Source organism: Octopus sinensis, unplaced genomic scaffold (assembly GCF_006345805.1).
Source record: "Octopus sinensis unplaced genomic scaffold, ASM634580v1 Contig16700, whole genome shotgun sequence".
NCBI classification, from domain to species: Eukaryota; Metazoa; Mollusca; class Cephalopoda; order Octopoda; family Octopodidae; genus Octopus; species Octopus sinensis.
In genome coordinates, this window is record NW_021834515.1 from 1 (window position 1) to 27500 (window position 27500).

General features: G+C 34.5%; 1 protein-coding gene across 1 annotated transcript in view; it reads right to left on the reverse strand.

Annotated features, from left to right (window-relative positions):
• Positions 1-4850: 4850 nt before the first annotated feature.
• The window catches only part of LOC115230887 (dihydroxyacetone phosphate acyltransferase-like), a gene marked incomplete at its 3' end in the record, with an annotated part of 41600 nt that continues 18950 nt past the window's right edge, over positions 4851-27500 (reverse strand). Inside the window, exons 3-7 of the mRNA XM_036499852.1 lie at positions 21612-21742; positions 19777-19997; positions 14819-14828; positions 12724-12745; positions 4851-4856 (exon numbers count right to left, since the gene is read on the reverse strand). Of these exons, the coding sequence (XP_036355745.1) occupies positions 4851-4856; positions 12724-12745; positions 14819-14828; positions 19777-19997; positions 21612-21742 (390 nt within the window). The remainder of the gene's footprint in view (positions 4857-12723; positions 12746-14818; positions 14829-19776; positions 19998-21611; positions 21743-27500) is intronic.

The window sequence follows — 27500 nt, forward strand, 5'->3', positions numbered from 1 at the left end:
TTCCTGTCAGGTGTCCCAGATGAACCAACTTCACGGCAGGAGGTGCAGATGAGGGCAGCTGCATCGAACTCTCTCATGCACCAAATGGCAGTTGCTAAAAAGCTTTCGTGAAATAAAACCAAGTAGCAACACCAAATGGCGGTGCCCCAGCATGGCCACAGCTCATAAGCTGAAACTAGAATCAATCAATCATCATATATACCTATATATATATATAATTTTAATCCAAACGGAAACCAAAAACAACACAACCAGGAACAATTACAGTATATTATAATAGGCGCTCAGGAAAAGGAAGCAGGGAGGTATATATATATATATACATATATATATATAAATACATATATATATATATATATATATATATATATATATATATATACTATATATATATACATATTTTGATAAAACGGTAAGATAACAAAAGAAAGAAATAGACCTCATATTATAAATAGAGGAAATTTATCTATACAATATGTTACATTACTCGGTAGTCAAGATAAAACTCTGATTTCAGATGCCGAAGTGGAAATCCACAACACCATCTCTTCGGTTATCTGGCTATTTCAAAACGTTATGAAAAAATACCGTTAAAAATGAAGGGAAATTACTCTGTTATAACTCTGCTTTGCCTGCATACTTATACATCGCTTGCGTTTTTCGTCATAAAAATTATATAAAAGTACATAAAAATATATAAAAATATATAAAATCTTCTTGGGACATAACACAGAAAGCATGTTATAACAGAGTAATTTCCCTTTATTTTTAACGGTATTTTTTCATAACGTTTTCAAATAGCCAGATAACCGAAGAGATGGTGTTGTGGATTTCCACTTTGGCATCTGAAACTCAGAGTTTTATCTTGACTACCGAGTAATGTAACATATTGCATAGAGAGAGATATATATACATATATATATATATATAATAGACATATTAAAATAACTAAGTCTCTCTAAAAGAGAACAGCGGCAGCGTTTCCGGAAAATAATAGTTATCGCCATACTAATATGGCATTCTTATAAAAATAAGAAAAAAGCTGTCCGCTTATTAGCTCCATGAGGCCATCGCCTTAAGTTAGCTATTTGATACACAAACTGTATCCATATAACCTTCGAACAAGGGAGGTCACTCGCTCCACACTACTTGACCGGCAGCTACAGACGCGTTTCGGGGTATTGCCCCTTTTCAATGCAGCTACGCTGCATTGAAAAGGGGCAATACCCCGAAACGTCTATTATTGAAAACAAGTGGATGTATTCCACCGAAACTAGGTAAATAAAACCATCGAACAGAGATTGTCGGAAGCGACACCTACTGGCTGGCTACGCTGCATTGAAAAGGGGCAATACCCCGAAACGCGTCTGTAGCTGCCGGTCAAGTAGTGTGGAGCGAGTGACCTCCCTTGTTCGAAGGTTATATGGATACAGTTTGTGTATCAAATAGCTAACTTAAGGCGATGGCCTCATGGAGCTAATAAGCGGACAGCTTTTTTCTTATTTTTATAAGAATGCCATATTAGTATGGCGATAACTATTATTTTCCGGGAACGCTGCCGCTGTTCTCTTTTAGAGGGACTTAGTTATTTTAATATGTCTATTATTGAAAACAAGTGGATGTATTCCACCGAAACTAGGTAAATAAAACCATCGAACAGAGATTGTCGGAAGCGACACCTACTGGCTGGCTACGCTGCATTGAAAAGGGGCAATACCCCGAAACGCGTCTGTAGCTGCCGGTCAAGTAGTGTGGAGCGACTGACCTCCCTTGTTCGAAGGTTATATGGATACAGTTTGTGTATCAAATAGCTAACTTAAGGCGATGGCCTCATGGAGCTAATAAGCGGACAGCTTTTTTCTTATTTTTATAAGAATGCCATATTAGTATGGCGATAACTATTATATATATATACATATATATATATATACATATATATAATACATATATACATATATATATATATACATATATAATATATATACATATATATATATATACATATATATATATACATATATATATATATACATACATATATATATTATATCATATATATATATACATACATATATATATATATACATATATATATACATACATATATATATACATATATATATATACATACATATATATATACATATATATATACATATATATATATATATACATATATATATATATACATATATATATATACATATATATATACATATATATATACATATATACATATATATAAACATATATATACATAGATATATACGAGGGGCTTTCAATAAGTAATGCCCCTGACCCACTTACCATTTCAGGAGAGCAACGATACTTGGCACAGTTATTAGTCTTTTTCTACATAGGAACCACCCTGAGTTACGCATTTCTTTCATCGTTTGATGCAACTCTGGAGAGCGTCTTTGTAGAAGACCCCAGCTTGGTCCCCACACCACGACGTGACTTCAGAAATCAAGGCTGCATCATCTGCCAAACGCTTTCCTTTCAAAAACAACTTCATGGCTGGGAAGAGGTGAGGAGTTCATAGCCGCATGCCTGTGCTTCTGATCTGGCAACACGCGAGTTGTCCTGCAGGAGGAGGATGCCTTTGCTGATCTTGCCCCGCCTCTTCATTTTGATAGCTTCTCTTAATTTCCTCAAAAGTGAAGCATAATAGGCTCCTGTAATTGTGGTACCCTTTGCCAGGAAATCTGTCATCACTACTCTGTCCTGGTCCCCGAAGACTGTGAGCATGACCTTGCCAGCGGAAGGCTGCACCCTTGCCTTCTTTGGAGGAGGTGAGTCACGGTGCTTCCACTGCATTGACTGGGCTTCGGTCTCTGGATCATAGTGATGGACCCAAGTTTCATCCTGTGTAATCAGTCTTTTGAAAAATTTCGACTCATCTTCTTGGCACATCTCCAAATTCATCCTCGAGCACTCGACGCGTTCTTGATTCTGGAAAGGTGTGAGCAGCCTGGGAATCCATCTGGCAGACAGCTTTTGCATATGCAAATGGTCATGAATGATAGTTTCCACAAACCCGGTACTAATCTTGACCTCATGGGCTATTTGGCAAATAGTTATGCGTCGATCTTCCAAAATGGCAGCCTCAACTTGACGGACAGATGCCTCACCAATGGCAAAAGGGGGGGGGACCAGATCTGGGAGCCATTTCCACAGTGTTTTGACCATGTTTGAATTCACGATGCCAGCGTTTTATAAGGTCATATGATGGGGCATCATCACCATAAGTTACTTTCATTTCATCAAAAGTCTCCCGTGGTGTGCGTCCTTTCAAATACAAAAACCGGATCACTGCTCGACACTTAACAGGCTCCATTTCACACTTGACTCAGTTCAAACACCTGTTTAGTTCAGAGCTGTAATTTGCCACTTAACCTATAGAGATATAAATAATTGCACATGCAAAATTTCAGCTCGATCAAACAACTGCAAGTGGGTCAGGGGCATTACTTATTGAACTTCCATTATATATATATATATATATATATATATATATATATATATATGTAGCATATATATGTACATATTTATATTTTATATACATATATATATTATATATATATATATGTATCACATATATATACATAGATATATACATATTTATATTTTATATATATATGTATCATATATATATATATATTTCTACAGGTATGCCAAAGAAACAGCTACGGTGCACTGTAGGATAGGGCCACTCCTTGAAAAGGATGGCATACTCACAGGAAATCAAATGAGGGTAAGTGAAATACTAAATGAGCAATTCATGAGTAGTTTCACGCCACCCCTAGGGTATTTTAAAGTCAGCAATCCAACTGACTCCTTTACCACTGCAGATATAAAATCGGAGGCAGCAATGATTGATTACATCAATATAAAGGAAGACGATGTAATAAAGGCTATTGATGAAATGAAAACAAACTCAGCTACTGGCCCAGATGGATTCCCAGCAATCCTTCTAAAAGTATGTAAGAGAGTCCTAGCAAGACCACTGCAGTTCCTCTTTCAGAGCTTCCTTGCAACTGGCAAACTTCCAAGAAAACTGAAGGAAGGTAAAATATGCCCTATTCATAAAGGAGGTAGCAGAGCGGAGGCCAAGAACTACAGACCTATCTCTCTGACCTCACACATCAGCAAGGTCATGGAACGAATAGTCAGAAGGAAACTAATCACCTTTCTTGAAGAAAATGACTTGCTGCCTGACACCCAACATGGTTTCTGACCAGGAAGAAGCTGCTTAACTCAGCTCCTACAACACTATGACTAGGTGCTGAAACGACTGCTCAACCACTCAAATGTGGAAGTCATATATCTCGACTTTGCAAAGGCCTTTGATAAAGTCGATCATAGAATGCTATGTCACAAACTGCGTGATCTTGGCATAGTTGGAAAATTGGGAGAGTGGCTTCATGACTTTCTGAAGGATAGAAGTCAGGTGGTAGTAGCCACTTCCACTAACATGCAAATAGTGAGTGGTGTTCCACGGGGCACTGTTTTAGGACCACTACTGTTCATAATGGCCCTCTCAGACATGCCCTCAGCCACGCAGAGAGCCACGATCACAAGTTATGCAGATGATACAAAAGTTTCACAGGCAATACAGAACCCTGAAGACACTAAGCACCTGCAATGTGAGCTGGACAAAATATACAAGTGGGCTGAAAAGAATAGCATGCAGTTCAATGCTGAAAAGTTTCAAGCTCTATGCTATCAGCACGCAAAACTAAATGCAATACCCAATAAATACACTGGACCTGGAGGGACTGCAATCCCAGAGGCACAATCAGTGTGAGACCTGGGTATTTACATGAGTGATGATGCAACCTTTCATGTGCATGTTGCTAAATTGGCAATGAAATGTAGGCGGCTGACCAGATGGATTCCTAGAACCTTCAGAACAAGAGACCAGGAAACCATGATGGTCCTCTGGAGGACACTTGTCCTAAGCCACTTTGACTATTGCTCTCAGCTATGGCCACCATCCAGTGTCAAGTTAATCACAGAACTTGAGGCGATCCAACAAAGCTACATGAAGAAGATAGCCTCTGTGCAGCATATAAGCTATTGGGAAAGACTCAAGAGATTGAGACTCTATTCCTTAGAGCGTAGGCGAGAAAGATATGCCATAATATACATCTGGAAGATCCTAGAAGGACTTATCTCAAACTTTGGCATCGAGAGTTACACAAATGCCAGAACTGGGCGCCACTGCATAGTGCCAAGGACTCCAAGTTTGCCATCAAGATGTAAGACAAGATACTGTGATAGCCTGGGCTTCCGAGGCCCACAGCTCTTCAATATCCTCCCAAAGAACCTAAGAGACCTGCATGGGGTGGATGCAGATGTCTTTAAAATGAAACTGGATCTCTTCCTGTCAGGTATCCCAGATGAACCAACTTCACGGCAGGAGGTGCAGATGAGGGCAGCTGCATCGAACTCTCTCATGCACCAAATGGCAATTGCTAAAAAGCATTCATGAAGTAAAATCATGTAGCAACACCAAATGGCGGTGCCCCAGCATGGCCACAGCTTGTGAGCTGAAACTAGATAAATAAAAAAAACATATATATACATATTTATATTTTATATACATATAGATATATTTCATATGCTGTGTGGTAAGTAGCTTGCTAAACAACCACTGGCTCCGGGTTCAGTTCCACTGCGTGGCATCTTGGGCAAGTGTCTTCTGCTATAGCCCCGGGCCAACCAATGCCTTGTGAGTGGATTTGGTAGACGGAAACTGAAAGAAGCCTGTCGTATATATGTATATATATATATAAGTGTGTGTGTATGTGTTTGTGTCTGTGTTTGTCCCCCTAGCATTGCCTGACAACCAATGCTAGTGTGTTTACGTCCCCGTCACTTAGCGGTTCGGCAAAAGAGACTGATAGAATAAGTACTGGGCTTACAAAGAATAAGTCCCGAGGTCGATTTGCTTGACTAAAGGCGGTGCTCCAGCATGGCCGCAGTCAAATGACTGAAACAAGTAAAAGAGTTAAGAGCATATATTTCATATACATACATACATTTCATATACATACATACAAATATATCACGTAAAAGCACCGTCCATTCGTGGCCGGTTGCCAGCTCTGTCTGTGGCACGTAAAAGCACCATCCGTTCGTGTCCGTTGCCAGCATCGCCTGGCCCCGTGCCGGTGACACGTAAAAGCACCATCCGTTCGTGGCCGTTCGCCAGCTCTGTCTGGCACCTGTGCAGGTGGCACGTAAAAAACATCCACTACACTTGCGGAGTGGTTGGCGTTAGGAAGGGCATCCAGCCGTAGAAACACTGCCAGATCTGACTGGGCCTGACGAAGCCTTCCAGCTTCACAGACCCCAGTTGACCCGTCCAACCCATGCTAGCATGGAAAGCGGACGCTAAACGATGATGATAAGTTCAGCAAAATTTAGATTCAAATGAATATGGTACTTAAGTTAGATGCACTAGAATTTTGTATGGTGTTATCCATATAAATCCATGGGGTGATTATAATCAAAATAAGCATGATGATGATGATATATATATACATATATATATAGAATATATATATATATAATCAAAATAAGCAACAAGAATAACCTCGGTAATTTGCTACGATTGTTTCACGCTACATCATTTTATTAAATATTTTAAGTATTACAACAGTTTTGAAATGTTCAGCAATCATCAGCCATTTATAGAGGTTTTCCATTAATACATAACTTTCATATCAATTGATAACATTATAGAGAAGGTAGATATATAGACAAAGATGTCGATTTCACCCTTTCATTACCAAACCGCCCAAAGCCGCCCGAAAAAATTTTGATTCATGTGACCAAACCGCCCGTAGTTACCTATTCATATTTAAATGAGAATATCAGAGCAAATCTCTTTAGTACATTCGTGAAAACACATGATTATACTTCATAAACAGTTCATCTACAGTTTTGTATAACGATCAAAGTGTAATTTTAATTCTGTGAATTTTGGGAGATTTTTTTCCGAAATTTGTTCCTATTGTGTTTTCAAAATTTGTAATTCTGACAAAAAATGGATACGAATTTCATTATATCAAGCAGCGAGTCAGAATTCGAAGGATTTTCTACTGAAGACCTTGATAAATCTAACTCTATGACTGAAAAAAAAAAAAGCATGTGGTATTTGATAATGAATCCGATGTTTCATTTTCCGAAAATGAAAGCAGTGAATCCGAGAGCTCCGACAGCGATAAAGAAAATGAATTGGCACCTGAATGGAGTGAAAATTGAAAAACTGTTTCTTTCAGTGATTTTTCTGAAGAAACTGGACCAAGCCACAGTCTTTCGAATGAGCCTATTTGAAATCATTACGGCGGAAACGAACCGTTATGCTAAATGTAAACAAAGCGAAAGAAAGGATAGTTTGTTATTTTCCACAACCTTAAATGAAATTAAGGCCTATTTTGCCATAAATATTATTATGGGTATCAGAAAGTTACCCAGAATAACAAATTCTATAGTAAAATTTTGTTGTATACCCAATTGAATATTAGCTAATAACCCATTTTCTATAGCGATGTTTGAACAAAAATTTTAATAATTTTATATTTTGTTGAATTTACCTGTATCTACCTGCAATTAGAGTCACTTTGTGACAAATATTATAGTATAGAATTGGTTGAGAACATTTCATTAAATTATCTTCCAAAAATCACATTAATATATTGATAAATAAAAAAGTTATAGTTGTTTAATGAAACCAGACTAAATTTATGATTATGTTAGAAATTAATTGAAACACATTTGGTCAGAAATATAGTAACGAAAGGGTTAAATTTTAAGAACATTAAGGTAGTAGAGTTTATCTTCTGACTGAAGAATATTCATTAAGTTATTTTGAACTGCTAGAAGGTTGGGAAGTATAATCAGTTGAAAGAAGACAAAAAAGATTTTCTATTTATAGAAATAGGGGTGAAATAAATGTCAGAAGTTCTTCATAAAGAAATTAAGGTAGAGAGGGGGTTGTAATACCCTAGAAGCTGTTTATTACTATTTGGCAAACAGATTTTGTATTAGGAAAACTAGGTCAATGTCAGATGGTCAGAGTGACTACTTATATATCAAAAGTTATAGAGAATACAGAGGTCCCTTTATACTTATAGACATCAGCTTTATACTTAGCTGGTAGGTGTTGAATATTTTGATATGCTGGATTAAAGGAGAAATTATAAATCTAATATTTATTCATTTTGGAGAAAAATCTATCATTTATTATGAGTAGGCATAATACTCAATAACTGTGGACAAAAGTCTTATTAATAAAGTGAATATATTAGGTGGAAAATATAAATATTTTAGAAAAAATGGAAGAGGATTAATGAAGATGAATAATTTTCTTAGGTTTAGTAGAAGGTGATTTATGTTTAAGAAGATAAGTAATCAAGAAGAGTAAATTTCTCAGATTTAGTAGATAGTGAATTGTTATTAATGAATTAAATTAAAGAATCTGTTAGACATAATATTTACTACCTGCAGAGAAATGCTAATTAGTTAGGTAAAAATATCCTGGGTTAATGATATATTAAGAAATGGAAATGAAGTAATCAAGATGAACTGAGTAGTTTCCTTAGGGACATAGAATTTATACTATTTAATATAGGAGAATATAAAAAAAGAGAGATAATTTAATTCTAAATATGCAATGAAGTTATTTAGTAATCTATGCATGTTGAATTAAAAGCTAGTATGGTATATTCATTCTTATTTGGTTATAAAGAATTAGAATTTGAAAAATTTAGGAATGGTCATAATATTATTATTTAAAATATTTAAACATACGGGTTGTGCGATGTATGCAAGATACTCAGAACGGATATTTAACAGATTTGTATTATTCCTATGTTTTAAAATTTCATGTTTCCATAGAACAAAGTTCACAACCATCTCTACTATTTTTATAAGGCCGTGCTTTTCTTACTATATCCCATTTCAGGTTAAATTCTATATTATTCCTTTTCAGTTCCCAAATTTTACAAGACAATGTTGTGCAACCTGCCTTGTGTTTAAGCCTAAAGGAGGAAAAGTGACTGTTTAAACCAAAATAAAGATAGTTGTTATTTGAAGTCACTATTGTACATTTATAAATTACATTTTGGATCAAACAGCGGCCAGATACCGGACATTTTGATCTAATCCTACAATTACAACTGGGGGATAATTCTTGGAACTAGTATTATTTATGGACAAATTGTTATTAGTATTAGTGTTATTTCCTCTAATAGTAGTTATATTGTTATGTAAACTGGGGTTACTAGTTATTAATCTATTCTCACTATCCTCACCTACTACATTTTTATCTATACTACCTATATTATTGATGTTGTTATCACTATTTATATTAATGTTGTTATTATCATCATCATCATTATTATTATTATTATCATTATTATTATTCCTATTTTTATTATTACTATTACTATTATTATTGTTGTTATTATTTATTCTAGCTCTAGCTAACTTTATATTTTTACTATTAAGTATTACTATTTACTATTATGGTGGCCATATTTGGAAGAGTAGAATATGATACTCTTACTGATTTCTTAGAAATTATTTTATAATATTTATGGGAAGTTTTTTTCCAGTATAGACATAAATCTACTGTATATATTCGTAGAGATCGCTCAGTTGAAGGGGATATTTAACCAAATGACATTTTTTCTTTTGAATTTTTATTTGAGTAAGAGTGGGAAAGATTAATGTTATCCATATTCTTACGAGATTCATTATTCATTTTAGTCTTATATTTATGTTTATTAGGTCTTTTTCTTTGTGGGAGAGATTTTTATATTATTATTTACGTTTATTTTATCTGGTTTAAGATTTTCATATTTATTTATGATCTGTTTACTATTTTCATTCATATTATTGAGTTTATATACTAGGTTCTTTTCTTCTATTGATTCATGTTTATTTAGAGTATGAGATTCTATATTACTTGAGCTATTTACATTCACTTCATCGTTTAAGATATTTATGTTATCAAGATCTAGGAAGGTGATTTCCTGGTCATATCCAGCCCTGGATAATGCAACATTATAATGATTCGAGTTAGAGTCAAAAATTTCAATATTTGATGATAATTTTGAAATTCTCTGAGAAATATTTTTCACTATTGATTTTAGTATATTAGGGGGGTGATTAGATAATTTATTTATGTATCTGGTAACTTCACCCTTCTTTCTAAATGGGTGATATAACTTTGAATTTAAGTTTAAGGTAATGTCTAGAAAATTCACTATCTTGGTGTTATATTCATATGAAATCTTTGAAAAAATTACTAATTTTCTTTCTTATTCTCTCAATTTTTGATTTATTGTTACTAGGTACAATAAACAAAGCATCATCTCTATATAAACCTCCTTGTAATTCTGGGATTTTCCTACTTATGCATTTTAATAAATATGCCCCTACTAAATTAGTTATCTCTGCCGAATCACTTGAGCCCATGGGTATGTCGAAATTATTTGGGGTATCAGCCCTAGTCCATAATTTTCCTTCAAATTCGACGACAGTTTTCCTAGCTAATAGAATAATGTCAATTTCTTCCCTAGTTATGAGAGAGAGGTTCTTAGCAAAAATGAGGGATTTATTAAGTAGAATGGGGGATATGCTGGAATAGTAATTGTTAATGTCAAATTGGATAAAAGAAATTCTATTATTATTATCTAAAGATTTAAACCAATCAATTACCTCGTCTGTATTAATCCATAGACTCAAGGGAAAGTTAGGGATTATATGGGGTAGAACATTGTCCAAAATAGATTTACTAAGTCGGCCAATGAGTCTTACAGAAGGGTTTTCACAGAAATTTTTCTTATGGGCCTTAAGATTAATCCTAGGTTCACATGGTGTTAAAGGTTCCGTCCTATCGGCTAGATCATAATTTGTCGTAACTTTTTCATTTCTAAATTAATATCCCTCAGGTTCTTATTTGTTGTTACTTTATATCTTAAGTTCAGTTCCTTTCTAATAAGCTTACTGTGTGTTGTATAATCCATTCTGTAAAGGTTTCCAGTTTTGTCGGCTGGGATCAGGATGCCCTGTTTATTTTGTAGAGATTTAATAAAATCCTTCAGATATCTAAGGTGTGAATGTTCCTTGAATTTAACATTTGCAATAAGGTCAAGTAAATCTTTTTCAAAGTTGTCAAGCAGTGGATTCAGATGTGGGTTCTTCCTACTTCTAAAAATCTTTTTGTAGTGACTATTTAAGTGTATTTCTTGAGAATTCTTTTTCAGTTTGGCATCATGTGGTAAGTAATCCATCTGATTCTTCGAATAAACTCATTGGTTCTGTGGATCAATAGCCATATGTATGCGTCCTTACTATGTAAGGGGATATCCTTTGGGGAAAACTCTATTTCACCCCTTTTTCTATAAATAGAAAATCTTTTTTGTCTTCTTTAAACTGATTATACTTCCCAACCTTCTAGCAGTTCAAAAAAACTTAATGAATATTCTTCAGTCAGAAGATAAACTCTACTACCTTAATGTTCTTAAAATTAAAATCGACATCTTTGTCTGTATATCTACCTTCTCTATAATGTTATCAATTGATATGAAAATTATGTATTAATGGGAAACCTCTATAAATGGCTGATGATTGCTCAACATTTTAAAACTGCTGTAATACTTACAATATTTAATAAAATGATGTAGCGTGAAACGATCGTAGCAAATTACCGAGGTTATTCTTGTTGCTTATTTTAATTATATATATATATATATTCTATATATATATATATATATATATATATATATATATATAATATATATATATATATATATAGATATATATCATCATCATCGTTTAGCGTCTGCTTTACATGCTAGCATGGGTTGAAAGGTTCAATTGGGGTCTGGGAAGCCAGAAAGCTGCACCAGACCCAGTCTGATCTGGCAATGTTTCTACAGCTGGATGCCCTTCCTAATGCCAACCATTCTGTGAGTGTAGTGGGTGCTTTTTACGTGCCACCAGCACAAATGACAGATTTGGCTGGCAACGGCCAGGTTCGGACGGTTCTCTTACGTGCCACCGGCACTGGTATCACAACAATTCCATTGATGTTGATCGATTTCGATTTTCACTTGCCTCAACAGGTCTTCACAAGCAGAGTTTTGTGTCCCAAGAAGAAAAGGTATGCATAAGTGGACTGGCTACATCCCAGGTAAAGGCCACAGGTTATGGTCTCACTTGTCCTGCTGGGTCTTCTCACGCACAGCATACTTCCAAAAGGTCTTGGTCACTAGTCATTTCTTCGGTGAGCCCTAATGTTCGAAGGTCATGCTTCACCACCTCGTCCCAGGTTTTCCTGGGTCTACCTCTTCCACAGGTTTACTCAATCGCTAGGGTGTGGCACTTTTTCACACAACTATCTTCATCCATTCTCGTCACATGACCATACCAGTGCAAACGTCTCTCTTAAACACTACAACTGATGCTTCTTAGGTCCAACTTTTCTCTCAAGGTACTTACACTCTGTCGAGTAGGAACACTGACATTACACATCCATCGGAGCATACTGGCTTCATTTCTTGCAAGCTTACGCATATCCTCAGCAGTCACGGTCCATGTTTCACTGCCATGTAGCATGGCTGTTCGTACACATGCATCATACAGTCTGCCTTTAGTCACCAACAGAGGTAAGAGCTCTCTGAACTTTGCCCAGGCTATTCTTACTCTAGCAGTTACACTTTCAGCACACCCACCCCCGCTACTGACTTGGTCACCTAGGTAACAGAAGCTATCAACTATTTCTAGTTTTTTAATACTTATACGTCACTATGAAAACGTACACATCTTCACTCGCACTTTTTGCCAAATATATACGCATATATATATACAAACTCATACACACACACATGCGTACCATAAAAGTTCATACATACGTCTATATACGCACAAGCACAAGAAAAACCAAGGTTAAAGGTAACAGAAAAAAACATCAGGAAGTATACAAAGCATAAAAACCACGTTCATATACGGACATGCCCCTATGCACTCATACACACACACGCCCATATGTACATACCCGCACATATTTATATACCCATACATACACACGCATATACAAAAAATGAATATACAGATGTTCCCCCACCCCCCAAAAAATGGAAAAATACTAAGTAAAAACGTTTTTCTTGTGCTTGTGCTTATATAGACGTATGTATGTGTTCGCGAGCAGGATTATAACACAGTAATTTCCCTTCATATAATGGTATTTTTTGATAGCGTTTTTCAGATGGCCAGATAACCGAAGAGATGGTGTTGTGGACTTCCACTTCGGCATCTGAAACTCAGAGTTTTATCTTGACTATTGAGTAAATGTAACATATTATTTTATAGATAAATTTCCTCTATTTACATAATATTGAGGTCTCTTTCTTTCTCTTGTTATCTTACCGTTTTTGCCAATAAATTACCTCCCGGACGACGCTATTCTTCACTAAGAGCTAATACAGCTTTTTTGGATTATCGCCTAACATCGGTTGAGGACTCTTACACACAGAAGAATTTAATATGGACGCATATTACATAGATTATTCTATGAAAAATATACCAATCCCACCAAGGGAACTTTATTCAAAGAAACTTTTAGAGAAAATTACTGATCTAATTAAGCGCATGAGATGGAAAGCTTTCTTTTTTAATACAGAAGTGGACACCATGGAAAATACTTTCTATCGTATAAAATCTAAAAAATTCCCTCCCAAGATTAAAGGCTTGGAAGATTTCGAAGCGGACCTACTGAAAATTATGAATAAAATAAAATTTCATAAGTCTTTTAACAATTTCCAACATAAATTGAAAAACGATATAAAACATATAAAAAGCTCCAAGAAAAAAGCACTTTTTTCGGATAAAACCAAGAACTTATACCTGATAGATAACAGCATATATACACAACTCTTACACAACAGCATCATTATTAATTACACTAAGGCTAGGCCACAGACATATAATGAAATTAATAAAGAAGCTAGCGTTATCGTCGCTAAACTTAAATTAGATAAAAAAAATAGAAGTCCTCCCCCAAAAAGAGGCCTTTATTACAATTAAAGACCACAAACAGAACTTCCTTTCCAACCCTAAATGTAGGCTTATCAACCCAGCTAAGTCAGAACTTGAGATTATTAGTAAAGAAATTTTAGATAAAATAAATGCGAAAATTAAGACCGCTACTAGGCTAGTACAATGGTCCAAAGGTATAGAGGTCGTAGACTGGTTTAAAGCCATTAAGATTAAGAAAAAAGCGAGGTTTACACAATTAGATATTGTTGATTTTTATGCCTCTATCTCTAAAGAACTGCTAGATAAAGCCCTCGTCTTCGCTAGCGATTTCATAGAAATCAGTACAAATGATAAGGACATAATATTCCATGCTAGAAAGACCTTAATTTTCTGTAAGAACGCAAAGTGGGTCAAAAATACTGACACAGAGGGTGCTTTCGATGTGAGCATGGGGTCATATGATGGAGCAGGCATTTGCGATCTTATTGGATTTTTTCTCCTAGATACTTTAGGTAAGACATTTCCTGACGTATATTTCGCCATCTACAAAGATGATGCCCTCGCTTTAACCGCTAATACAAATGGACCAGCACAGGATCGTTTTAGGAAGGATATTATCCAATTAATGAAATACTTCGGACTTAGTATAACTATAGATACTAACCTGACAGTTGTCAATTTCCTAGACGTTTCCTTAGATCTAAATAAGAATATTTATAAGCTTTATAGGAAGCCCAATGATAGACTTAATTATATTAATGTAGGTTCATGCCATCCCCCTATAGTATTCAAAAATTTAGTTAAAAATATTAGTAAGAGAATTTCTAGCCTCTCCTCCAATAAGGACATTTTTAATAGCATTGCTCCAGTTTATAATAAGGCTTTAAAAGATAGTGGTTTTAGCGATAAAATAAAATATACACCTGTTACTAGCCCAACAGTAAAGAAGAGGAAAAATAGAAATAGGAAGATATCTGGTTTACACCGCCTTACTCACCCGAGGTGACCTTCAATATAGGTAAATATTTCTTAACACTGATAGATAGACATTTTCCAGTTAACCATACTTATAGGAAACTCTTCAATAAACGCAATTTAAAAATTAGTTTTAGTTCTACTACCAATTTAAAAAATATAATCACACATAACACACAAAAACCACAACAAGAAAACAGTTGTTCATGCAGGAATAAAAAATTGTGCCCGCTAAATGGAGCTTGCATGTCCAAGACCATCATATATGAAGCTACCGTGGACTCTATAATCACTAAAGACACCGTTTCGACGAAGAAATACGTGGGCCTTACAGAGGGTAATTTCAAGGTCAGGTTCAATAACCACACCTTGAGTTTTAGGCACTGGAACAAAAGAAAAGCGACAAAATTATCTAATCATATTTGGTCTTTAAGAGATAAAGGTGTCGATTATAACATCCATTGGAAGATTTTGGCCAAATGTAAGCCCTACACCAATGGCATCGGAAGGTGCGGTCTATGCGACATGGAGAGATGGCTTATCTGGAAAAGCAGCTTAGACCCTACTACATGTCTAAACTCAAGGACAGAACTTTTTGGATCATGCCCACACGTAACTAAATTTTTGTTACATTTTTGGTCCCCTAAAGAAAACAGATAGAACTTGCTTTCTATATTATGTCCCAAAAAGTTTTTTATCTCATTATACCTTTTATTATTACATATATATTTTTATATTTTCACACAATTTTTTTCTGTACTTTTCTATCCTGCATTTTTTCCTGTGCCTATATAGATGTGTATATAGATTCATTTGTACACATGTGTGAATATGTATGAGTGGGCAGTTTTAGATGTGTGCGTGTGTGCGAGCATAAGAATGCACATATATATAGACAGTTTTACTTAGTATTTTTCCATTGGGGGGGGGACACATATGTATATTCATTTTTTGTATATGCGTGTGTATGTATGCGTATATAAATATGTGCAGGTATGTACATATGGGCGTGTGTGTGTGTATGAGTGCATAGGGGCATGTCCGCATATGAACGTGGTTTTTAAAATTTTTATCCTTCCTTATGGTTTTTTCTGTTACCTTTAACCATGGTTTTTCTTGTGCTTGTGCGCATATAGACGTATGTATGAACTTTTACGGTACGCATGTGTGTGTATATGAGTTTGTATATATATGCGTATATATTTGGCGAAAAATGCGAGTGAGGATGTGTACGTTTTCATAGTGACGTATAAGTACGCACGTGGGTCCGCAAGCAGAATTATAACACAGTAATTTTCCTTTATATAACGGTATTTTTTCATAGCGTTTTTCAGATGGCCAGATAACCGAAGAGATGGTGTTGTGGATTTCCACTTCGGCATTTGAAACTCAGAGTTTTATCTTGACTATTGAGTAAATGTAACATATTATTTTATATATATATATATAGGGGTAAAATATGAGATTGGGTAGTGTCTTTTAGTTAGAGTAGATCTAAGTTCAAGAAGTCTATGTTCACGAGTGTATGTATCGGAAACTATGGTGCAGATTCTTTTTGCTAGGTTAAAGGGTCAATCTCATTAGTAAATGAAGGCATCAAAAGAGCTAAGGGAATAGATATACAAAGATTAAGGAAAACTAGCCGTAATACTAAACATGACTTAAAAATACTCCCGTACATCTCCACACATAACCCCAGAAATAACGAAGCCGTCAACATCATCACCCAAAACCTCCCCATCCTCACAGCAGACAAAACAATGAACGAAATTTTAAGCTCATATAAAATCATAAAAAGCAACCGAAGTCACTGAAAAGAATACTAACCAGCGCTAGACTTTACCCACTAACTACTGAGCCAAAAGTGACAAAATGTGAACGTTCCAACTGTGGAACATGCCCCCACCTTCTGGAGGGTTCAGAATTCCAATTCAAACAAGGAGAAATATTTAAGATCAAATCAAATTTCACCTGCGCCTCAGCAAATGTAAACTATGTCATGACATGCATAGGATGCGGTAAACTCTATATTGGACAAACAGGAATTTCGCTCCGTCAAAGAATCACCATTCACAAAGAGCAAATCCGCCACCCACAATACAGACAGTTAAAGGTGAGTGAACACGTAGAAAGATGTGCCAGGAATCTTAATCCCAATTTCCAAATATTTCCCTTTTACCAATGCTCACAGAACACCACAATGCAACAAAGGTTGAATAAAGAGTCATTTTTCATTAACAAATTTCTCCCCCAACTAAATGTGAACACACAACTCAATACAGAATACCACTAACTCTTCAATTTAAACCACTAAACCCTATACACTTTCTACATCACTCACATTTCTAATTCCTGAACTACTTACCTCCCTTATACATATAATCCAGAACTACTTACCTTATTATACATATAATCCAGAACTACTTACAAATAATCTCTTTTCTCAGGAACTATTAGGCCTGACACCGTTTACTAACCGGTGTTGTTGAAATGATGAATAGCTAACGCGAAAACCAATTGGTTCGTTTCAGTCTCTTACCTTATTATTATTATTATTAACTTCTTATAATCATCAATAATAATAATAACCTTTTTGACTAGTAATACTCTAAATGTATATATTTGTCACTACCTGTCATAAATAGCCTTTTTATATCTACAATATGCATTTTCGTCGATTTTTCATATTTTACCCTTACATTTCCATGCGTATTTTATATTTTTTCAAATCATATTTCTACTATATATATATATATACAGGCTGAAAAAAGATTAAAGATTTCTTTTAGACAATAGACAACTACACTCCCTCTCTTACTCTCTAACACTTTGAACTCTATACGAAACTATATTTAAAGAAGACTTCAACGAAAAACCTTCAGACTTGTTTTTGACCCCTAGACAGAACATAGTCTGTTGTTACTTTGAATTTTTATAATTTTTACTGATATTTGATAGGATATGATTCATCAGTGAAACCAGTAACATTATATATAATTTTTAAAATCATTTTATTAAATTCCTTCTACTTCAATGCTATTTCCACCTCCTATACACACACACACACACACACACACACACACACACATATATATATATATATATATATATATATAAAATATGGAGGTGGAAATAGCACTGAAGTAAATGTAAGACATTTCAATTATATATGCAGTGAATGGAAAATGATGCTGTACTGCTTAGCATTCATGCTGGAAGCTCCAATACAAACATTTGAGAGTGTATGTGTGTCAGTCTGAGGACAGTGCAATCTGAGGACATGTACCAAGAGTGATAAAAATCAAACATCCAGTCAACATCATGGTGTTTGGAATGATTACTAGTGGTGGTGACATTATGCCTCTATTCATCTTCCCACACAGCTTCAAACTCAACACAGAGGCCTACATCAAGTGCCTGGAGGAGGTAGTGCTGCCCTGGCTCAAGAGGGTGGCTGTGGGAAGACCCTGTGTCTGGCAACAGGACTCTGCACCTTGCCACGCAAGCAGGAGAACCCAATCATGGCTGTCAGACAATTTCTGCAACCACATCACCTATAACATCTGGCCACCTAACTCCCCAGACTGCAACCCCCTTGATTATCATGTGTGGGACACAGTTGAGTGAGAGACCAACAAAACTCCTTGTAACACCAAAGATGAACTGAAGGCAAAGATCATGGCAGCATTCACCAACTTAAACAAGGAGACCATCCAGAAGATTTGCAGGAGTTTCCAAAGTCATCTGGAGGCCATGGTTGAAGCCAATGGTAATTTTATTGAATAAATTTATTCTTTAGCATATCGAGATATTTTTATGCAATTTTGGTAAACATATTTGTTAAAATGAGATGTTAGTGTTATATATATATAAGCTACTGTAAAAGAATTGGATTTTTAATAGTTGTTTACTCCTAGCTTGTACTCTCACTTTTCACACTTTTCAAAAAGCCTTTTCACTTTTAACTAATATCATCATTGATCAATTGTTGAAAATAAGGTTAACAAAAAGTCTATATAGAAAATAAAGAAATAGATAAATAATTTAACAAAAGTTGCACAAATATTATCATGTATACTTGTTCATTTTGTTTCTTCTATTCAAACTAATAAAAGTATGTTTGTAAAGGTAAGTAAACAGCAAGAATTTCTATATATCACCATGGTAGCCCAAGTCACTGCTGATAATATAATTTAGAAGTAGTAGATCAAATATTACATACTTATGTTCATGATTGTGTGAGTGGTTGTGTCTATATAGTGATATTGCAAATAATGCTTATATATCTCATTAAATACCTATAATTTCGACTTTTCTCAACAGGAATACTATCCAAGTTAACTTTCTTATGTGACTGTTTCCCAAAACTATTGCTAATATTGTATTTTAAGGGAACAAGTTGGCAGAATTGTTAGCATGCTGGGCAAAATGCCTAGTGACATTTCATCCATCTTAATTTTTTTAATTCAAATTCTGTGGAGGTTGACTTTGCCTTTCATCCTTTCGGGGTCAATAAAATTAGTATCAATTGAGCACTGGGGATGATGTAATCAACTTACCTTCCCCGCTGAAATAACTGGCCTTGTGCCAGAATTTGAAACCAACATAGTAATTTATAAGAATATTAACTTCTTGAAATGAATATTTCAGTTTTATAATTCTAAAATTTTAATAATTTGTTGCATTTATGAAATGGGAATCAGAGAAAAGTGTAAAAAATATTTAAAAAACTAAAATTTTCCATACCTGGCCAATCAATGTAAGCACCTAAATTAGATGCCTGTCTTTTCAGCCATTCCACTTGTTTCACAAGTTGCTTGAAAGATATACCTTCTTTATTTTGCATGAGAACAGCAGCAATCATGGACCATGGGCTGACAACAAAGTATTTTTGTTGGCATAGAAGTATCTGGTAGGAAAGTCGCATAATGAGCTTCTGTTCTCCCAATGAGACAGAGCTTATGTATCTGGATAACAACATCACTATTCATCAGTTAATAAATATAATTAGACATCTTTAAATATTAATAAATAATGCAATGCTAAGTTGTTATCAACAAGAAAATCAACAGCTATATCTAAAACATTAAAAAAACTTTAAAATAACATTGTAAAACTATAAAAATAAAACTATTGTCAATTTAGAGACACTTCAATTCAAACACATCTAAAATACTGATATAACTAGTAAAAGGATTTGATAACAACCACTCATTCCCAAAGAGTGCAGAAAAAGTACAAGTCCTTCAGAAGAGTCTGTAAACCATCACTTGATTTTTTGCTTAGAGAAGACATTTTTATATGATTTTTTTTCATTAATTATACATTTTAAACAGTGTTTTAAGTTTATTACTAATGAGTTTAAAACAAATTGATATGCTTTTATAGGATAATAGTCAATAATAGTTTCAAATTGTTCACATTGACTATTTAAAAGATTTTCAGGACTCTGATTTTCTGGGAGATCACTGAAGATAGTGTAAGTGAATTGTTATATGGAGATAATTGTTTTATTTTGCTTAGTTTTTAGATCAGTATTTTTCTTTGGTCTGAAGCTTAATAAATTTGTTTGCAATTATTATTTTTCTTTTGTGCATAATGTTAATGTTGAATAGCCATGATCAGCTCCACACAAAATTGACTGATTTGGACTTGTCTTTTGTGTGTGTTTGGATATTGATTTTAGTGAGTTTTATATGAAGTTTGCTCCCCAGTTTTACTGTTGAGTGGAATGACAACAGATTTTCTCTGTATTGTTATTAGCTTGCTAATGTGTTGATTATAAGTTGTTAATGAATAGGTGTAGTGCACCTACTTGGGGAATTGACATATTCATAAAAGGTCTTCAGTATAGTTTCTCAACCTACTGTTAAAATGTTCTTGTGGTGCCAGGAGTCAAAGGTGCTTACATAAAAGTGTAAAAGTGAGCTACATTTGGTTTTTGAAGAGAAGACATATGTACTACTTCACATGGAGCCTGTATTCAGAGAAAACATCAATGATGTATGGCACAGGATTGGATGACCAGAATAGAAGAAAATGAACAGAAACACATCCAAATCAAGAATTACTCATCAGTCTTCAATTATTCTACTAGATCTTTTGTTCCCTTAGTTTACATTTCATTTTGTGACAAATTTCCTAAATATCTAAAGGTTGCCAATCATTTTTCTCTAGTAACAAATCTTGCTTGAAATATTCTCACAATAAATCCCCATACTTTTTCTGAATTTGCTTTTGCTGAAGCAAACTACAATTAGCTTCCTCAATAGTTGTCATTGGATATCGTTGGAGTTAGTGAAAGACTGCTCATAGTATACTGTAAAAAATGTGATGAAGTTTTCTATGTAAGATACTACATATTAGGTGTATTAGCATCATGCATGTAAAGTTTTAAAAAAGATTGCAAATGATAAGACACATATTCAATAAATACAATTCAGATTAGCAAATATGTTGAAAATGTTTGGATATGGTTTTGTAAGCGGGTGTTTTTGAGTATACAGGAAGTTTATATTGAAACTTTAGGATTCTTTAAATTAAAATGAATAATTCTAAAAGAGCAAAAACTTTGTAGATACCGTGGCAGTAAGTTGTGAATTTCTCTGTTAATTACATTTTCACTGAAACTACTGACTGAAATAGCTTCACCTATATGAACATGAATATTGCCATAATCTTCAAATAAAACACCTCTTGCTTTGAAGAGACCCTGTAAAGAAAAATATCAAGATATAATGGAATTTAAATCACTTGATAAAATCAATTGTTAAGTATTCATTAACTACTAAAATTTCTAAGAATACTGTTTTTCCATTGATATTACAAATATCTAACAGGAAATAAGCTTTCAAAATTTTCATACCAGTTTCACATTTTATATGAAGTGAAAATGTAACAATTTGGTTTGATAGTCTGTTTTAGCATCATTTGACTCAAATGATGTCAATATTAAATGTCTGACTTACTTTACTCTTATGTTCTTCTCAGCACCAAATTTTGAAAATGAAATCTTTACTCTCTAATTTTCTGATAACTCTGACTTTCATTTCATCCCAATCAGTCTATCAAGTTTATGCGCATTTGTTCTAATATTCAGAACACTCCAGTAATTCTGCTATGCCAACATCATTTCAAATGCACAAACAGTAACAATAATCACATCAAATAGTCAAACATGTTTACTCTGCATTGGTTCAAATAACAGTAGCCATGTTTCCCTGTTTCTTTTTCCATTCTCTTTCCCCACTTTTAGTTAGCATGTAAAACTCTAAAATTTATCACAAGATAAAAAAGAAGGTTGACACTGATTTACTCCAAGTTTTTATTCATGCTTGTTTGTCATTATATAATTACCTGACTTTAAAAGAGTCATCAACAAAGTTGCTATGATGTTTTTTTATTAATCCTATGATATTTTCATAGTTTATTTTCACTACTGCTCCATCAAACAAATTGAAACATCTTGTACACTTACAACTTATCAAGTCTAACAATAGGATTGTATTTGCTGTTTCTACAATCACTCTTTTTTAAATTTAATAATATATTTTGATCTATTGTGATAATATATTTTGATCTATTCTTGTCTGATTCTTTTACTTGTGTTATTCTTGTACAATCTCAAATTGATAATAAATGTAATTTGTCCTTCAAGTTCTACCCTAAAGGTAATTGTTGTTTAATTCTTATCAACTAGAATTTAGACCAAAGGCATTCTAAACCCCCATTTTAGAGATATAGAGGACATTATAGAGGGTGAAAGAGATTTAGTGGTTAATTCTGGCAGATTAAACAACCAGATAGTGGCTCCTTCTTTAGCTTGGAGAGTAGTGTGTTGAATGAGTGGTGCATTACAATATCATTGGATCATCCCATAAATAATGCGTTTTTTTTCAATTGCATGAACTATAAGTTTGAGGGGGACCTGCATCAACTACCTGCAGATAGTAATTTTACCTTGTACTTATTCTTAGAGCAAGTTTTGAAGTGCTGTTTGATTTTAACAGTTACTTTTTCAAAGCTATAATGGAAGTGACAAAGGTGCATATTCAGCATATTTTTTTCTTTATGAGTTCAATAAAGGCAACAACACAACGAAAAGTGCAAAGAATATTAATGCAGTATATGGTGATCAGACAATAAGTGGAAGTCAGTGTCAACAGTGGTACCAAAAATTCTGAGCCAAAGACTACAGCCTAGAAGACGAGCCTCATCCTGGAAGATCTGTAGAGCTCGATGAGGATGTCCTGCAAACCCTGGTGGAACAAAATCCCATTACAACTGTTGAAGAAGTAGCAGAGAAGCTTGGATTTGGTCATTCAACCATTCATCAACACCTGTATGCCATTGGAAAAGTCAGCAAACTGGGTAAATGGGTTCCTCACAAACTTTCCAAGTCTAACCGCATGCAGAGAGTGAACGTGTGCTCTTCTTTGCTGTCATGTCTCACAGCTGAACCTTTTTTTGGACTGAATAGTGACTAGTGACAAGAAATGAGTTCTCTATAAAAATGTCAAGCACCAAAGACAGTGGGTGGGGAAAGGAGAAACACCAGCACCTCAGGCTAAAGAAGGTCTTCACCCATGTAAGGTGTTGTTATCTGTTTTGGTAGGATATGAAAGGTTTAGTTCACTTTGAACTTTTAAACACAAACCAAATGATAACAAAGGATACCTACTGCAAGCAGCTTGAGTGGCTTAAGTCAGCACTAGAAGATAAATGACCATCTTTGGTTTCAAGATGAAAGTTGGTCTTCCATCAGGATAATGTTTGGCCACACAGTGAGGATGACATTCCAAAGGCTGGAGCAGTTTGAATGGGAAATGATGCCCCACCCATCATATTCGCCAGACATTGCCCCATCTGATTTTCCTGTATTCCACAGTCTTCAAAATCATTTGGATGGAAAAAATGTGAATTCTATAGAGAAGGTCAGAACAGTACTGGAGGAGTATTTTTCGTCACGGACAAGTGGATTTTGGAAGAGGGGTCTTGCAAATCTACCAGATAGATAGAAGAGCATTGTAGAAAATGAAGGAGAGTATATTTTAGATTAAAAAAGAACTTTGTTCATCTTAATTTTGAAAAATAAAAGAAGTATAAAAAGATCGCATTATTTATGGGATGATCCAATACAATAAAAATGTTCTGGATTCAATTTATCAACAGCTAACTGCCCAAGCAATTGTAACACACTTCAAGTATGCTCAGAAGCTTCATTTTCTTGTGAATTGAATGGAGTCATCTTATGCTATCATTACAGAGTTACCAAACGTTAAAAGAAAGAGTAAATATTTTATTTATTTATTATTATGATTTGTATGTATCTCAAGCCATATTAACCAGTACAGAAGATTCCAAAAATACTTTTCCCCATTGTAGAAAGTTACATATATTTAATAGGTGTTCCCATGAAGACAGAATTTCAGCTTCTTAGACTTTAAAGCAACAGAAGATAGAAAAACATGATAGAGCAAGATTTGGTTACCTGTTCAATATCTCAATTTATTTTAGGGCTTGTTTACAGATTAATTTGTTTTTTTGAATGCTGAAATAATTTTCAAGCTGCCTAGCTGTCACAAAACAATGTCAGTACATTATATCTTGTGAAATCATATTTATATATATATTGTTAATTCTTTAGAATATCATAATCCTATAACTTTTTGTATTGCATAGCATTCATTATCCTTTAAAGAGTTTTGCTGTGTAAAGTTGGAACAATGCAAGAAGGTACAAAGTAAACTACAAAAAGAAAACAAAACAAAAAGAAAGCGGTAGTTCTACCTTGTATTCAATATTTCAGAGCTATAACCTCCTCTTCAGGACACTTGGAAAAGTGAGGGCTGAAAAGGTCATTGCTTTGATGTGTTGGGGAGGAAGGAGGAAGCAGGAGAAAGATGACACGCACAAACTGGCGTTGCAATAGTAGCAAGTCTGCTTCATGTAGTTTCTTCCTGTTGTTAATGGTTGGTCTCAGTAGTGTGACAAACTCTCTAATAGAAGTTAGTATAGATGGAACCAACTTCTGTGGTCTTGATTTGGAAACCCAGCAAGGGGGAAGGTTCTGGACTCACCTGGGTGTTCTATTTCAAATTTTATATGGTTGTTGACAATGCTGAATTTCTGGTGTATGTTGATCAACTCCTCCTGGGAGGAGGTGAGCATCAGATATCATCAACATATCTCAAGAAAAAGATGCATGAGTGACAAGTGTTAAGTTGGTCAATGTATGCGATGGCCAGCAGGCTTGAGGAGTTAGCTATCATTGGCAGACCTGAGATCTCTATGCTTCGCTACTGAACTGAAAGTAAGTGTTACAGACTACAATAGCTCTTGGATGTCCAAGGGTGTAAGACTGAAACAGTGGAGGTTGAGGAAGAGAAGAAGTGGATAACAGAGATGAAAGAAGAAACACAATGCAGTCGTTTACGATGTCAACAGCTGGAAGAGCGAACATGGAACTATAGAGGGAGACCACGTCTACACTGAAAGGGTACCTTTTCGCATTGCTCTGGCCTTACACAACAAACCTCTCTAAAATAAAACTGAAACAATGCTTCACCAAAACTACTCCATTTTAATTCATTATCTTTTTTATTTTTGTGATTTTTTTAGAGAAGCATATTAATTTGGGTACACTATTGGCTACCATATGATTGGTGAAATTCTAAGAAATTGGAGGTTCACAATAATGCACCTGCTATATTTAGTTTACCTTTGGTGTACTGAATAGAGAAATCAAATAACAAAAACCCAAAAGTGATAACGACCCATTATTGCTGTAAATTTGAAGAAATGGTTTCTTTGATAAAGAAATAAACCTCTGGAGAATGTAAATTTATATTATGTAATCAAGTTCTGTTTGATAAAAGATCTTTCTTCATTAAATTCTTTTATAACTATTTCGGAACTACTTTTCCACTCATAGAAGAAAATATGATCCAAAAATGCAAGTACTCTATCCTATGCAGTTATGGTAGGTTATACAAAGGCGAAACATGCCGCCCCCTTAAAGTAAGGGTAGAGGAACATCGTAAAGCTGTGAAATGAGAGGATGTTGAAAAATCTGGTATAGCTGATCATGTATGGAAAAATGGAGACCACCTCCTACTGTGGGATGAAGTTAAAATAATCGACAGAGATCACCACTGGAAAATACAAAAATTAAAAGATGTTGCACATATACTAGGATACAATAACTTCTTAAGCAGAACTAGTGCAGATATGAATGTAATATGGGAACCAGTACAGTATTAAGAAAAGATAAAATACTAGGTTTATAAGCCCTAAAATTCACTCTATAATTGCCCACAAGCATATAGCATATTGGATAAGAATGCAGGCTACTAACCCTCAATCCCAGGCAAGGACTTGAAATATAATATCAACAGAAAAATAACATCAGCAACATACCTTAGAAATGAGAGCAGAGTACCCCATTAGTCAAATAAAGGGTTGGGTTCAAAATTCCAACAGAACATCCAATGAAGGCTGGAGAGTACATCAGCCGAAACATTGTGATAACAAACAAGGTGAGGACATCTATCCATCCATTGTAAATAATGTATTTTGCTGGCATTGATACATATTCTCTGGTTTAAGCTTACTTTACTTAACTCTCAACTATTTCATGACAGTTTTTTTACTCAGGATGTATGAAGTGCTTATTTACATTATATACTATAACTGATATATATACGTTGGCCAAAATGTGTAATATCCAATTACTTCTGAATTTCAATATAACTTGAGCCAACAAGGAAACCTCTAATATGGTCACTACCTGTTAAGAACAGTAACCTACCCCTCAAATCAATGTCATAAAAATTGAATGACACATTGGATAATACGGTCCCAAGTATACTACACCTGGGGATAAATAACAACAACAACATACATGCAAGTTTGCACTGCACATCTAACTCCAACGTTTTGCCTCTTCAAGATGCTTCAGAAAATTTAATTCTGCTGGTGTAGCTGCATTATATCTGACTAGCAAAAAGACCAGGTGGCTTTCTGCTAGCCACTTGATAATATTTTCACATTGATATTTTCAGTCACATATTTTTTGGATGCCCCATGTTGAATTGCAAAATCTAATGTGATATTTGTGTAATAATGAAATCAAACTTGGAGTGTGTGTGTGTTTATGTTATAGAGACAGTGTGAGACAGAGAGAAGGGGAGAGAGAACATTGCAAACAACGAATGAAATAAACATGAAATGAAAAAAAATCATATAAATAAAAACTTGTTAAAATCTATCTTGTACTGAATATTTAAATTTGTAAACTTGAAATATTCAATAATAAAAGGAAGTTCAGAAAGTAAATTTTCCTAAAAACTTCAATTTATAAAAAATCTTACTTGCATAGTAAATATTTCTTTCTGTAATTTATAATAGTTGTAATATATCTCTAATTTAAACAAACTTCAAAGTAACCTATGTTTAACATGCTAGAAATA